The sequence below is a fragment of the Colossoma macropomum genome, unplaced genomic scaffold (assembly GCF_904425465.1).
Source record: "Colossoma macropomum unplaced genomic scaffold, Colossoma_macropomum, whole genome shotgun sequence".
Lineage (NCBI taxonomy): Eukaryota > Metazoa > Chordata > Actinopteri > Characiformes > Serrasalmidae > Colossoma > Colossoma macropomum.
In genome coordinates this window covers 22,839,415-22,853,237 of record NW_023494795.1, presented here as the reverse complement: position 1 = coordinate 22,853,237, position 13,823 = coordinate 22,839,415, and the positions used below count along the sequence as shown (strand labels likewise).

General features: G+C 39.8%; 1 protein-coding gene across 1 annotated transcript; it reads left to right on the top strand.

The window, feature by feature from the left end:
* Positions 1–2,432: 2,432 nt before the first annotated feature.
* Positions 2,433–13,546, top strand: ywhaqa (tyrosine 3-monooxygenase/tryptophan 5-monooxygenase activation protein, theta polypeptide a). The gene is made up of 6 exons (XM_036581893.1): positions 2,433–2,531; positions 3,417–3,873; positions 7,375–7,498; positions 10,486–10,649; positions 10,938–11,033; positions 12,450–13,546. The coding sequence occupies exons 2-6, from the start codon at positions 3,580–3,582 to the stop codon at positions 12,507–12,509; spliced, it is 738 nt and encodes a 245-aa protein (XP_036437786.1). The 5' UTR covers positions 2,433–2,531; positions 3,417–3,579; the 3' UTR covers positions 12,510–13,546.
* Positions 13,547–13,823: the final 277 nt, after the last annotated feature.

Sequence of the window (13,823 nt, the reverse complement as noted above, 5' to 3'; positions counted from 1 at the left end):
CCAAGCTATGACCAAAGATAGGGGAGTACTTTAAATGGAATCAAGGATAGCATCAAGATTACAATATTTAAAGTAAACATTTGCACCATTGTTAGATATGTTCTGTAGACTGTTCTCAGTAAAAGCACATAACATGTCATAATGTATGTCGGTTTCCATTATAGCATTCCATTTATGTTAAAAAAGATGAGAATGAAATATGTAGAATAGTAGTATATTTTCCTATATATTAAAGGGATCATCTGGCCAAAATGAAACATTTAACCATCTCTAAATTAAATGTAAACATGCCTACTTGCATTTTTCAGTGTCTCTAAAGTGAAATTCTCCTCTTTAAAAACTAGGGAAACTTCCTTCTAATGATGTGTGTTGAAGGTTTGGGGAACATTTTTAAAATTACAAATACTTTACTGTGAATACCTGAGGGCATTGGTTATATGATGTATTTACCTTATGCATGGTGGGTATTGTGGTGAGAGAACACTGATAGATGAAGACACAGAAACTGTGTATCATGATAAAATCATATAAAATAATGAATTCTGTGAAACTGATGTGGCTGAGGGATGCAATGCTGTGCTACAAAAATGATATAATAGGACAAATAACATATTACATGATGGTCTTAGGCTCAAATGCCACTTTAAAGCTTGCACCCAGATGAAGCAAAAAATAAATTTTACGTGAAAGCAAATTAAGTTACTGACACCACTGGTATTAGGAACTACTTGGCAAGTGGAATATGGGCACTGGACAGCATGCCCAATCAATACTGCTAATTCCCCAGCACTGGAAGAAGATTAGTCATTATTTTGACTCTGTACAGGTAAGCAACTTGAGTGCCAAGCACACTCAAGATTTCATATTCATTATCTCTCTTTCTCTCTACCACATACAATGTGCTTCATATCAATGATTTCTTCACTTCCACTGCAGCCAGTCACAAATGCTTCGGCCTGCAGTTAAAGATACTACAGAAGACAATGCACCATTCTCTTTTTGCCCTCTGTAATGTGATCTCTTATTAAACAGAGCAGTCTTCCTGCTAATCAATTGAATAATTGGACAAGAAGGCCCTGTTTATCATTATAGGAGCCTGCAAACAAAATGCAATCTGTTAAGAAAACAACTGTGATAAATTCAGTGAGGATGCCAATATGCAGATGTCACACAGTCTCATAAAATATTTTGGAAGGAGATTCAGCTGGAAGCAACTGGACTAGCACACTCATAGGCATAGCCTCATTTGGGATCTGCTGACTTGCCTCTAGGCCTCATAGGCAATGACATCCTGGCCGTTTATACACTGCAGATGCTGCCCATCAGCTACAAAATCAACACAACACCTGGAGAGTGGACTGGTTGAGGGGTGACATGATTTCCATTGTAGTTAAATCTACCAGAGTAACTAAATGCGAACCCCAGACTACAGCATTCTTTCGAAGATCTAAGTTTCCTGTTGACAACAAATGCTTTTCAGACAATGGACATGCACCACTAAACTCATCTTTGGGGGAGTGAGAGCACTGTAGAGATAACTCTTTTCTTGCAGCAAGTCACATATTCACAAGAACATGGCAAAGTAGGATTTAGGCTACCGCTGGCAGTCGAACCTTTTATTCTAGATAGTCATCAGTCAGATTCAATGATTACACATAACTGCAATACAAGTAGTAGGCATGACTCCACACTGCATGTCCAAAGGTTTGTAGACACCTGCTAATCCAACCTATAATCTGAAAGCTTTCTGGTTTCCATGGGATATTTTGTGTGGTTGCCAGCTGTAAAGTGTACACACAGTGTATTATAGTACCGATAGGCAGTTTGTTTCAGAGTATTAGCTGAACCCTACTGTGTCTGACAGTCACCAATGATATTTTGTGTTTTCCTGATGGGTTGGTATCACAGTGTAAAGGATTCTTCTTTAACAGGTGTTATAGGACTGATTCCTGATGCATCTGATGGTTTCCTAATGGTTTCTAAATTTGTCCTACAGGAAACTAGTGGTCTCTAATGGCAACCATTAAGCCAGTTCCCATTAGAACTGGTCTTTTTTGAGCAGGAAAGTGTGTTCATTTCTACTTTTTAACTTATCGTGACATAGCCCTTGTTGAGGGACAATAACAAGATCAATTGCACAGCACTTAGGGCCGATTCAGACACACGGAAGCTAGCGCATTAACTTGTGTCGCGGTTTAGCCTGCCATCTCTTGAGCCCAGCCACGCCCGCTGAGTGTACAACACGGGGGGGAGGAGGCTGTCTCCATCGCGACGGTGACGTATTTTCTCACCATCTCATTGGAGCAAAACCCGTGGTCTCAGTCAAGTCCCGCCTCCGTTCCCGCGTTTAACGCTCATTGGTCAATTCCGTTGCATGAACGGCAAAACCGGACCTCAAGAGACGTTCTCATTGGATTACAGCTCCCTTGACCACGCCTTCTTATTTTCAGGTTCGGTTGGACGTTAATCGGAGTCTTTTCTCCCTCCAAAGAGCCGAAGAGGGCAGCGAAACACTGGAGATCCCGTACACGGTGGGTGAGGTTTTTCCTTGCTTTTCTTTCTAGATAGTCGGATAAAACCGCTCACGTTAAATATGTGCTCATACAAAACGGCCGCGACGTGTTACGCTGCGAGGATGAAGACGAGACCTGTCAGAAATATCTTCCCGTTAGCCACATAGCTGCGTTAGCTAGCTAACAGATTCAGGAGCGGTTATGCGGGGTTGTTTTTTAATCGTGGAGATGGATGCAGTTGTCGGGCGGTTCGCGCAGTGTGTGCCTTGTAGATAAAAAAGAAGTCCTCCTTTACATTTAGTCGTACAATTAATATGCATTGTCTTGTATTGTGTCTGTGTTCGCTTTAAAACAGTGAAATAGCTGGCGCTTGTCGTGTCCAATGGTCGTAGTAGCTAGTAGTAACGTTAGCTAGCAGCAGCAGTAGGTGCACTGCTTCACCTCCAAGCCTCGTTCAGCATTACTGCTAGATATTAGCATAGGACACGAAGAAATTAATTTGTCGTCGTTGAAAAGACGTGTTTTTCTTCCTTTTAGCGTGGTGTGTACAGAAAGAGATCATATCTGTGGCCGTGGAGAACAGAATACGGTCGCACCTGTCTAGTGTAGGTTAGCCAGCTGGCTAAAGGTGTTAATCCCCACAGCTAGTCAGGTTCACGCAGGTACTCGTAGGTAACTTGGGCGTTTGTCTTTGCTTTCACTTCATATGGTTCGCGCTCTAGTAGTTAAATCTGTCCTTCGTCGTAACAGTGACCGTCAGTTTGCTCACCCGTTAGCAAATCGTCCTTTGTGATGGCAGCGTAGTTTGTCGTAGTTTTTGGGCTTTTAACATTGTACCTGGTCCTGAAGCGTGTTGCACTAACGTTACAGTAACGCTACACACCTTCTTTCTCCTTTTTGCAGGTACAGCTCGGGATACTCGCTTTCTTTTCTTTCCACTTGCCAGGAACTATTCCTTCTCCCCGCTTTCACTCATTTCCCTGCTCTTCTTACCGGACTCGCCGCTTTGTCGGAGTTAACTTAGTGATTAAGATCCATAGCTAGATTGCCAGCTGCCATTAAAGCCATGGATAAAGCGGAGCTCATTCAGAAGGCCAAGCTGGCGGAGCAGGCCGAGCGCTACGACGACATGGCGGCGTCTATGAAGGCGGTTACGGAGCAGGGCGCCGAGCTGACGAACGAGGAGAGGAACCTGCTGTCTGTCGCCTACAAAAACGTGGTCGGGGCGCGGAGGTCGGCGTGGAGGGTCATTTCTAGCATCGAGCAGAAAACAGATGCCAGCGACAAGAAGCTTCAGATGGTGAAGGAGTACAGGGAGAAAGTGGAGTCAGAGCTGCGCGAGATCTGCAACGAAGTGCTGGTAAGTCGGGCGTCGGTGGTTGTTGCTGTAAGTCCAGTGAAGTGGAGACGCTTATATGGGTAGTAAAGGTTAAGGTCAAGCCACAGTCATCTCTGCGTGGTTACAGATATATATAATTAAGTGATCTGCCACTGGCAGGCGCAGTCCGTCAGCATAAATGTATTTTCATGTTGACCAGAGAAGTTGTTTTTTGTCTCAGGATTAGTGATCCACAAATACTGCACGGCATTTTAGTGCCGTTACTTAGTCATGGTGGTTATGTTATTGTAACAGTGCAGTTTTCTTGAACAATAATGTTAAAAATTCACAAAATTATATTCTGTATTCTATTGCTTATGTACTTTGCTACTACAAAACACAAGTGCTGCTGTGCTGTCAGTCAAAACCCTGAGTACTGGCTGATCATTATTGATGTTACAGTATGGTCCAAGACTAGGCTTAGTCCAGGTCCCTGTGGACTGGTATGAAATGTCCACTGTGGCGGAGATGTGGCTGATGTACCTTGTTTCAGGAAGCAGTCATGGTGGAGATGATGCTTCTTTAGAGCAGTGCGGCGATTGATTCCTTTAACAGTGGTGCAGAGGCGAATGACTCAACTGCTTGCAATCAATATAGCATTGCAGGCAGAAATACTGCGTCCCTGTCTTGCTGCATCTAGTATTTTAGGTTGTGTGTAGCACAGCTAGATTTGCATCATCCCCCCCAATTTAGTTACAGGCCTTTTCAATGTAAAAATCCAAAGAATGGTCTTTTGGGACCAAATCTATGGATTTATCAAACAGTCAGTGAAGACAACGATTGTGATTGGTTTGCTACTCAATATGCTAGATCAGCCTGCTAGTTATGAAGGTGTCAGGGTTTTTCCAGTGGCTGTGTTATAAGTTAACTAAAGGAATTTCTTTTCTGTTTTGCTCAGTTTGCCCTAGTTGTGCAGCCTGTATGCAAAGCAGCACAGTACTTTCTCTTTTCTGTAGCACCTGCTGGAGCTGAAAGGTGTGAGGAGGCAGCAGTAGCTCCGTCTCAGATTACCTGCTTCAGCCCCCTAGTGTTGGCTCACTTCCTCCCACACGCAGGCTTCCCACATGCACGTATGCTGTGGTGAAGGATTAGGGAAGCTAATGTTTCATGCTCTGTTTGCAAGGGAAGGTATCTCTAGTGTCTTCTTGTCTTGCAGGTGCTGGCTGTAGTGTGCTCTATTCTCAACTCGCCCAGTTGTTATGAGCTGAGGAAGTGTGCTCTGATTATAAATAGAGCGTTGAGGTAGAATACTACTGGTGGATTACAGATGCGGTTTGTGCAAAGCTTAGCTTTATGCTAGCTAATCTCACAGGGTGATATAGTTAATAACAGGACCCTCTGCTGAGAGGTATGCTTACTGCACATGCATTGGAAAATATTGTTTAGTTGAACAATTTAATTATTTTTTTAAAGGATTAAAGTATTGTGCATTTAATTTGAGAAACATTTTCTCCTTATATTCCAAAAGCTGTCAGTCAGCCAAGACGAGGTTTGAAGTCTGAAATTTGCATCTTTTAAAGACTATAAAACAGACTCCTTTTAACAATAAACATGAATTCGTGTTACATTCCCTGGTGTTGCTGATTATGTTCCATTAATATACACAGTCCTGTTTAGTCTGAAACAGGCAAATGGATTATTAATCCTGTATGTAACAAACTGTTTGGTCACATGCTTCCATTACTTACTTCATTGAAATGATGACCTCATAAAAAGAGATTCAAAAATGTAAAGCATTGTGCTAAAGTCATGTCACAGAATGCTGTTGCGTTGGTCAAAACATGCAGTACCAGTGGGCCACTGAAGACCAATACTGATGTTTAAATTTCTTTTTGGCTGTGATGGAAAGGGACTGTCTAAAGAACGTGCTGGTTCCTTTAAGAGGAAGCAGTGGCAGGCCTAGTGTTGTTGCTGAGGTATGCTTGGTTCAGCCTATACTGAAGGCATGTGGTTTTCATCTCTCCACAGTAGTCTTTGTAAGACAGGCTTGTTTCATTACCAGTACTGCCAAATTGAGTGGCTGTTTCCACCATCAGACAGTAGGGCTGTCACTATTGATTATATTGATAACCAGTTATGCTCAACTTATTTATATTGATGAATCAAGAAATCTTAAAGCCCACAATAAAATGGACATAACTGTATTGTTATGGACATAACAATAATGTGCCATGCAAGCCATGCCTTTTAAAGTTTATAAAATACTTTATTTGGGAAAAAAAATTGAAATGCTTAAAAAGAAAATGCAAACAAATTGGCTTGTATATCAGTCTCTGTCTTTACTGTAAGAGAGGCCAGGAGGAGAATTTCACATATGCGTCATCATTCAAAGTGACAACTAATTATTACTGATTCATTGAGCAGGTAAATTTTAAACAGTAATTTTGCTTTTGAAGTAATCATGTCGGTCCTTCTTGACACATTTCATCTAGACTAAATTCAGAAATGTCAGTCGGGTTTCAAACTTAGTTCTTTTAGCCTTCCTCCTCATTTAACACACCTGATTCAGCTCATAGGCTAATTAGCAAGGCCTTCATGAGTTGGATTCAAAGTGTTCAACGAGGAAAAATGCTATCTGTACAAAGCTGTGGACTGGAAGGAAGACAGTTTCACACCTCTTCTAATTGTTGTAGATTTGCCAAAAAGGTAAATTTAATAAATGATTTCAAGCAACACTATTTATTAAATACTTATTAAGTTTCATAAATGATGGTGACTTGGTCATTAGTAAGTGTGTTCTGAGAGGCTGAAGGTGTTGGACTACTTATGTGTCATTGTTGTAGTCTCTCACCTGTCCAGTACAGGTGCTTATCTGGTACTGATGAATGGCAAGATGAACTGAGCATGACCTGAAGGGCACTGTGGTTCTGAGGCAAGTGCAGAGTGCCATTCTGTTTAGACTAAATACTCTTATCCACGTCTCACTGTCTCTAGGCTGCATCTCTCCTAGGTGAAGGAGCCTTTTAGGCTAGCATTGACCTCAGATGCTAGAGGAAAGGGCTGGGTTTTCACACAGGATGTCTGCAGACTGTGCTCCACCAGTATGTGTGTGTGTTTGTGCTTGATTTGCATGTTTTCCTCCAAGTGTGGTACCCTTGCACACAGTTACACAAACACCCAGAACAAAATTTCTTATGGTCAGTTAGATAATTTACCTTGCGCTACAAATACTATATCTTTAGGACAGTAGTAGCCTTAGCACAATCTTATGCTAGCCTGAAAGAGGCTCAGCTTTGGTATATTTGCATTAAACCTATTGCATTTGATTATCGATGCTGAGTGACTTCATTATGTTTTAGATGTTGTGTGAGACTATTCAGAACTACAATAAAACTGCTAGTCAATTCTTTAAATCATTTATTGTCATGTAAATAGGCAGTCACTATCTTTTTAGAATTTCACGACAATTTGAATGAATGTAATGGATATGAAAATGTGAAATTACCATTATTAATATGAATTGTTCCATTTCTGTGTTTTTAGGGGCTCCTGGGCAAATATTTGATTGAAAACTCATCTAATCCTGAGAGCAAAGTCTTCTATTTAAAGATGAAGGGTGACTACTTCAGATATCTTGCAGAGGTTGCCTCAGGAGATGATAAGAAAGGTACGTGTGTTTGTGTGCTGCTGTTTAGAACAGGAGTGTCCAACTGAGTTGCTTCAGGGCTACAGTCTGCTTCATTCAACATACTTGATAATTAGCATGGCCTTCATGTGCTGAATTGGAGGCTGTGTCCAAAAGTGCATACTACTATACTACACATACTACATTGCTGAACGCACTAATGTTGGTAGTGTGCAATTTTAACACACTATTCTGTAGGGATGCACTGATATGGGAATTTTTGGACAGTGGTGATATCTGATATTTTTCATGTACATATGTGCTGATACTGATGCATTAACATTTTGTGAAATGTAGGAATTTAGACGAGATCCCCCTGGATTAGCATTACAGAGAAATGTCGTGTTTAGTTGTAGAGCATTACAAATGCAGAGAAAATTTATAAAATGCAGACATTTTAACACAGGAGCCCAGAGTCTCATAAACGTCCTGGAGTACAATAAATCAAATGTCTGTTCGAAATATTGTTCAAAACTAAACATGTGTCTTCAGTGGATCTCGATATGATTACGTTATCATGTATCCCTACTATTCAGTGTGTGGTTTTGGAAACAGCCAGAGTCTTGGAAGAGGGAAATCACTAATCTCTGCAGAACCGTGGCCCTGAAGGAATGCAGTTTGACACCACTGACCTAGAATAACCTGAGGAAAAGATATTAAGTGTTTCTGAGGCCAGTTCTTCCTCCCAAAACATTGTCATAAAAGCAGAAGTGAGAGAAAGTCAGTAGTATACATTTATTTCAGTCTTCCATATTTTAAAGCAAGCTTATTTACATTTACATTTATGGCATTTGGCAGACGCTCTTAACCAGAGCGACTTACAATTTTGATCATTTTTACACAGGTAGGCGAACGTAGTGTTAGGAGTCTTGCCCAAGGACTCTTATTGTTATAGTGTAGGGTGCTGCCCAGGTGGGGGATTGAACCCCAGTCTACAGCATGAAAGGCAGAGGTGTTACCCACTACGTTATACCAACTGCCTTATGTCGAGAGCCTTTAGTCTTAAGTCAGAACAAGTTTGTTGAGCTTGACTTTAACTCACAATAGCGCTCAATGTTTCTCAAAGCAGCTTTTAAATCATCCCTTCTCTGGCTGTGTTGTGTGGAACTCTCCGAAAAGCCATGTCAATAGACAACAAATAGTTTTTGATTGTGATGATGGTCTTTGGGATGCTTTAGTTTCCCCACACACTTTAAAACTGATTATTCATTGTGTTAGTAGTGAAAATGATTAAATAAATGTATGTTCTTGATGTTATAAAATAAGGGTTAACACCTTAAATGCAACTTTGGCACCTAGAGTAAATCTCTCCGGAGCTGTTAACCGCTTTTCTCTTAACTAAGATTACAAAACATGTCAGTGTCATAATTGACACTGACATATTCAATTCAATTGGATACGGTCACTGTTGTCATCAGAAGATACACTGTAGTGTACCTTTCGTTGCTCCTGAATGTAATATAAAGTTTAAAAGACTGTAGGTGTGGCAGATCCAAATATATGTTGATTTAAAAAAAATAAAATTGGTATATATGAAACAAATGCGATAACTGTAAGACAACAGATGAGCATCATGTTTCGAGGCAAATCAAGGGGTTGTGTGGAGAGGCCATGTGAGCGTAACATTTCAGTTATTTGCCTAAGGGGGATTTAGGCTTGTAGGCTTAATTCAAGATGAATAAATTTGGATTCCAAATGTGTTTGAGGAGCTTATCAGTGCCTTGGGGCTTCTTTTGCTGTCAGTGAGTCAGCCTCCCTGCCCTCTGCACAGCTGGAGGATGCTCTCTGCCTGGGTACCTCCTTCTCTCCCATCCCCCTCTCTCCATAGCCCTCTGGCTCCTAGCTAGCCTTAGATCAAGAGCTGTCATAGAGGCCCAATTTTTCAGTTTCTTCCTCACTGCTCTCATTAGATATTGAAGATGAAAGAAAGTAGTAAGCCATTCTGACATTTAGCCAATTTTTAGCCCAAGATTTCCTATGAAAGAAAGATCATCTTCTAGATAATTAGAAGTGTCAAGCTGATATGCTGTAATTGTAATGCATTCTTTCTGGTGACAGTTGCTAGGTTGGACAAGCTTTACAGAAAAGGTTGACAAACATCCCATTTGTCCTAGTTAGAAACTGTAGCATACACACAGTTTTTGTCATCATAAGTAAATGTAGAGTACATGTTTATTTTAAATTTTTATTTATTTTAAATGAATGTGGAAGGTTACAAAGTATGTATGGATTGAGTGTAATTTCTAGGTTGCATAATCAAGCTAGGGTTATAGTGAATCACCATTAACAATATAGTCAAGTCCAAGGCTAGACTTATGAATCCATGTCAGGGAAACCAAGTTAGAGTGTGCAATTACTGGTTAAGGCTTTGCAAGCACAATGGCTGTAGAGTGGGACTGAAGCATTTTGTTGTAGTTACACAAATTCTTAATCTTTGCTTGCAGGCTTTTGTTGAAGCCATTACTGTGGTGGCAGATTCTTTGTCATTCCTAACCTGCTTTATTTTGAGTAGCAACAAAAGCAGTCCAGTTAGTTTGTTCCTAATGCTCATCTGTTGTCTGTCACTACAGCATTTTAAACTGGAAGCTCTTAACGGACATTGTCAATCCACTGTGAACAATTATACAATTTTACCAAAAGAAATTGTCAGTTACAATTTCCCATTAGCATTGGTGGACGTTTTGCACGATTCTGTTAAGTGTGTCCAACCATTTAACAGTTGCTATGAAAAACTCATTTGTGGATGGAGCATGGGTAGATCAATTCATCATAAAGCTAAAAAAACAAAATGGTGTTTAAAAATAAAATGGAATAGTGTTTCAAAAATAAAACAATAACAAAAAAAATGTATGTGTCAGTTTTATTACAGGTAATAAAACTGACAATGTGGAGTTAAATTTTGCATTCTATTTATTTTGCTTAATGCCGTCATTTATTATTTTAACTATTTTCCATTTATGTCCCTTTAGATACGATAACCAACTCTCAGAGTGCCTATCAGGATGCATTTGACATTAGTAAGAAGGAGATGCAGCCCACACACCCCATCCGTCTGGGTCTGGCCCTCAACTTCTCTGTCTTCTACTATGAAATTCTCAACTCTCCTGAGCAGGCTTGTGGCCTAGCTAAGCAGGTGGGTAAGAAATCCTGAGCTTGACAGCAGTCTTGTGTATGGAGCCTACTTTCAAAGCTTGGGTTACATTGTTAAGCTTAAGTATTGACTAAAGAAAAGCATTTTTTAAACATTGAATCACCATTAAAGTTGTAGTTAAATCCAAGGCTAGGCTTATTAATCCATGTCTGTGAAACCAAGCTAAAGTGTGTAAATCCTAGTTATGGGTTTGCAAGGTGGACTGGCCATAGAGTGGGACCGAAGCATTTTGTTGTCCTTTAACAAAAAATTCTGAATCTGTGCTTGCAGGCTTTTGATGAAGCCATTGCAGAGCTTGACACGCTGAATGAAGACTCATACAAAGACAGCACACTCATCATGCAGCTGCTTAGAGACAACCTCACAGTAAGTTACAAACAGTGTACTGCTGAATGTAAAACAAATTGCCACAATCTTTAAAACTAAAGTAACCAAAAGTGACACCATTAAATATAAATATTAGTGTCTTTTAAAATAGACTGTAGAAAAACTATATTGTCCTATCCATGAACATCACCACCTGCTTTTGGTTTCAGTGCATTATGTGACACAAATTAGCAAAGCTGCTGTAGCAGCGTGTTTGCTCAGTACTCGGTTGCGCACTGTGTTGTTTTGAATAAAACCGCTTTATTGATGATTGTCCTTAGACTGAGCTGTCTGAAGAGCTGCGTTTCATGTACGACGGACCAATTGTTTTCGTACAGTGCGAGTATATAAATCATAGGCTTTATCCACACAATGGTCTGTTCAAACGTACAGTGCGAGTTGTCACTAAAGAACAAGGTTTATAAAATCACACAATGTATGTCTGACTCTAGAGAACATTCAACTACAGCATAACCAGGCAAATATAAGACTCCCAACAAGATGTCAAACTTGACGAGTGAGGACGTGATTCCTGCTGTCACTGAACTACAGAGACTGTTATGGAAAGACAATTGTACAGAAGAGCTTTTCTGATGTGTAACAAAACCCACTCTTCCCCACTGCAACGCTTCTCGATCCAAAGTAACTAACGTAGCATAGCTAGCTAATACACATTATTTAAAATCAGATTTCAGTGGCTTAACTTTTAAGGTAATTTGCACTCATTTACACCGACAGCTGTTTAAATCTTTTATTCATAATGATATTGGAAACAGTTTTGGCAAGTGCTTAAAACCATGTACTCATACTCAATCAGAAAAAAATGGTATTGATGCATCACTAATGTAAATAATAGTGCTGTCAAACAAAATTAGTTGAGTTTAATCACACTTTTGTGTAGTTAATCATGATTAATCACATTTGTTATTTGCCCAGATTTGACATAGATTTTTCCATTTTATGAGTAGACAAAATAAACTTTTTTATCAGAATATATATATATATATATATATATATATATATAGGCTCTTATATATAGGCTCTTGATCTCCTACCGCTACGTTATGTCTTGATTTGAGCGGAACTGGAGCTTTACACTGGTTGGTTGGAAGTTTGTCGAGTCTGCCGAATTACTGATATTGTTGTTCAGCGGTTTTTGCTTGTAATGATACCTCAGACTAAATGTACTTCAGTAATAAACAAAATCAAGGCATGACAGTACCTGAAAATAACTTTACTTATATTAGCATTTGCCATTTACAAGCTGTATTTAAAGAGAAGAATCGGAGTCACAGCAACAGTGTGTAGGGGGAAAAAACATGCGGCACACAATCAGCTGGGCTTTGAATTTGAAAATCATGCTGAAAGAATTTAAGTATTTTTATGCCTCTGAGGGGAAAACTTTTCTCTTTTCAGTTATGGACGTCTGACAACGCAGCAGATGAGGGTGAAGGAGGAGAAGGAGGAGAGAACTAAGACCCTTCATGTTCTCTCCACAGCTAAAAGGAAAAAAAGGAAAAAAAAAACTTTTTACACATCTCCATTCCTTATTGTTTCACTTATGATTATTCTTGCCCTGTAAACCCATGATCATTACCAATGAGCTGTGTGTAAGGAAAATTCCAATCGTCCTGGTTTTCCCCTCCCCTTCCTTCCCCCTCCCCACCTGGCTTGTGGTGGTGATGATCAAAAATATTACGTTAAAGAAACTTCTCCATTCCTTGGTTTTGTGGTTTTGTCCTTTTGGCCTTTATGTGCAGTGTCTGCTGTAGAAAAGTATTAGCCTCACATAATGTCAACAGTCCATAAATCGTGAGAGAACAACTAGTGTATGTCCACTGCAAATCTGGTGAATTAGAAATTTCAGTAACAAGCAAAGACAGCCTCAGGCAAAGCAAGACAGGCTTTCTTCCGTCCTGCTGCATTTCTCTCTTATTGGCCACTTGTGGTCAGCACATATTTGTTAAAGATTAAACCCTTGTGGACCATCTTGGTGTTGGCTTGAACACTCCTTCACTCCAGTACTGTTAAGATGAAAGGCTGCTGTTTTATTAGCTAATCATCTAGACACTGCTCAGTTCACCCCCCCCGTGGTCTCTTTCAGCCAGGGCTTCTTGGAAGTCACAAAATGACGAAACACTCCTTCCTAGTCACAAAACTCACTTTGTGTTACTTTTAAGCATGTCTGAGTCAAAAGGTGCCACTTTATGAAGGCTTGTAATAGACTAAAACAGTCAAATGATTAAGACCATGCATGCCCGTTTTTCAGCGTACACTGGTATGGGAGTCAATCTTGCATACACACTTGCTCCACGGTTTGGTTGAATACTTTCATTGCAGGTTTGTGCACATGTTGAGGATGTTTGATTTGTCCAGTGATGTCGATAGATATTCGGACCACTGTTGTGTTTTTGCTAATCATTGATTGTAGTCCCCAAGAGCCTTGTGAAAATGTTAAAATGCCCTATGTAACAGCTATGTAACCTGAATTAAAATGACCATTTTATAAACCACATATTTTGTGTTTGTAATCTTTCTACATTTGATTGTATTGAGTCAATGTTGAGAAAGCGTTTAAACCCTTTACAAGAAGTTCAGTTCTGACGTAGTATTGAGTTATAGTGCTGTATATTTTTTTCACCTCAAAATTTTTGTAGTACTGTCTTTCAGTGATGTATAACACTTGTGTAGTACCCTGTAGTACAGTACAGTAATTGTCTGAATTTACTGTAAGATAGATATAATAGAAATACTGTACAATTTCCTGTAGTGTTGCTGTAGATCTTTTTC

What these genes read in the sequence shown, in the direction of transcription:
- ywhaqa (XM_036581893.1), top strand. Translation starts at nt 3,580, where the DNA reads ATGGATAAAGCGGAGCTCATTCAGAAGGCCAAGCTGGCGGAGCAGGCC. An exon ending in CTCAGGAGATGATAAGAAAG is followed by an intron (nt 7,499 to 10,485) that starts GTACGTGTGTTT and finishes ATGTCCCTTTAG; the next exon opens with ATACGATAACCAACTCTCAG. An exon ending in TGCTTAGAGACAACCTCACA is followed by an intron (nt 11,034 to 12,449) that starts GTAAGTTACAAA and finishes TTCTCTTTTCAG; the next exon opens with TTATGGACGTCTGACAACGC.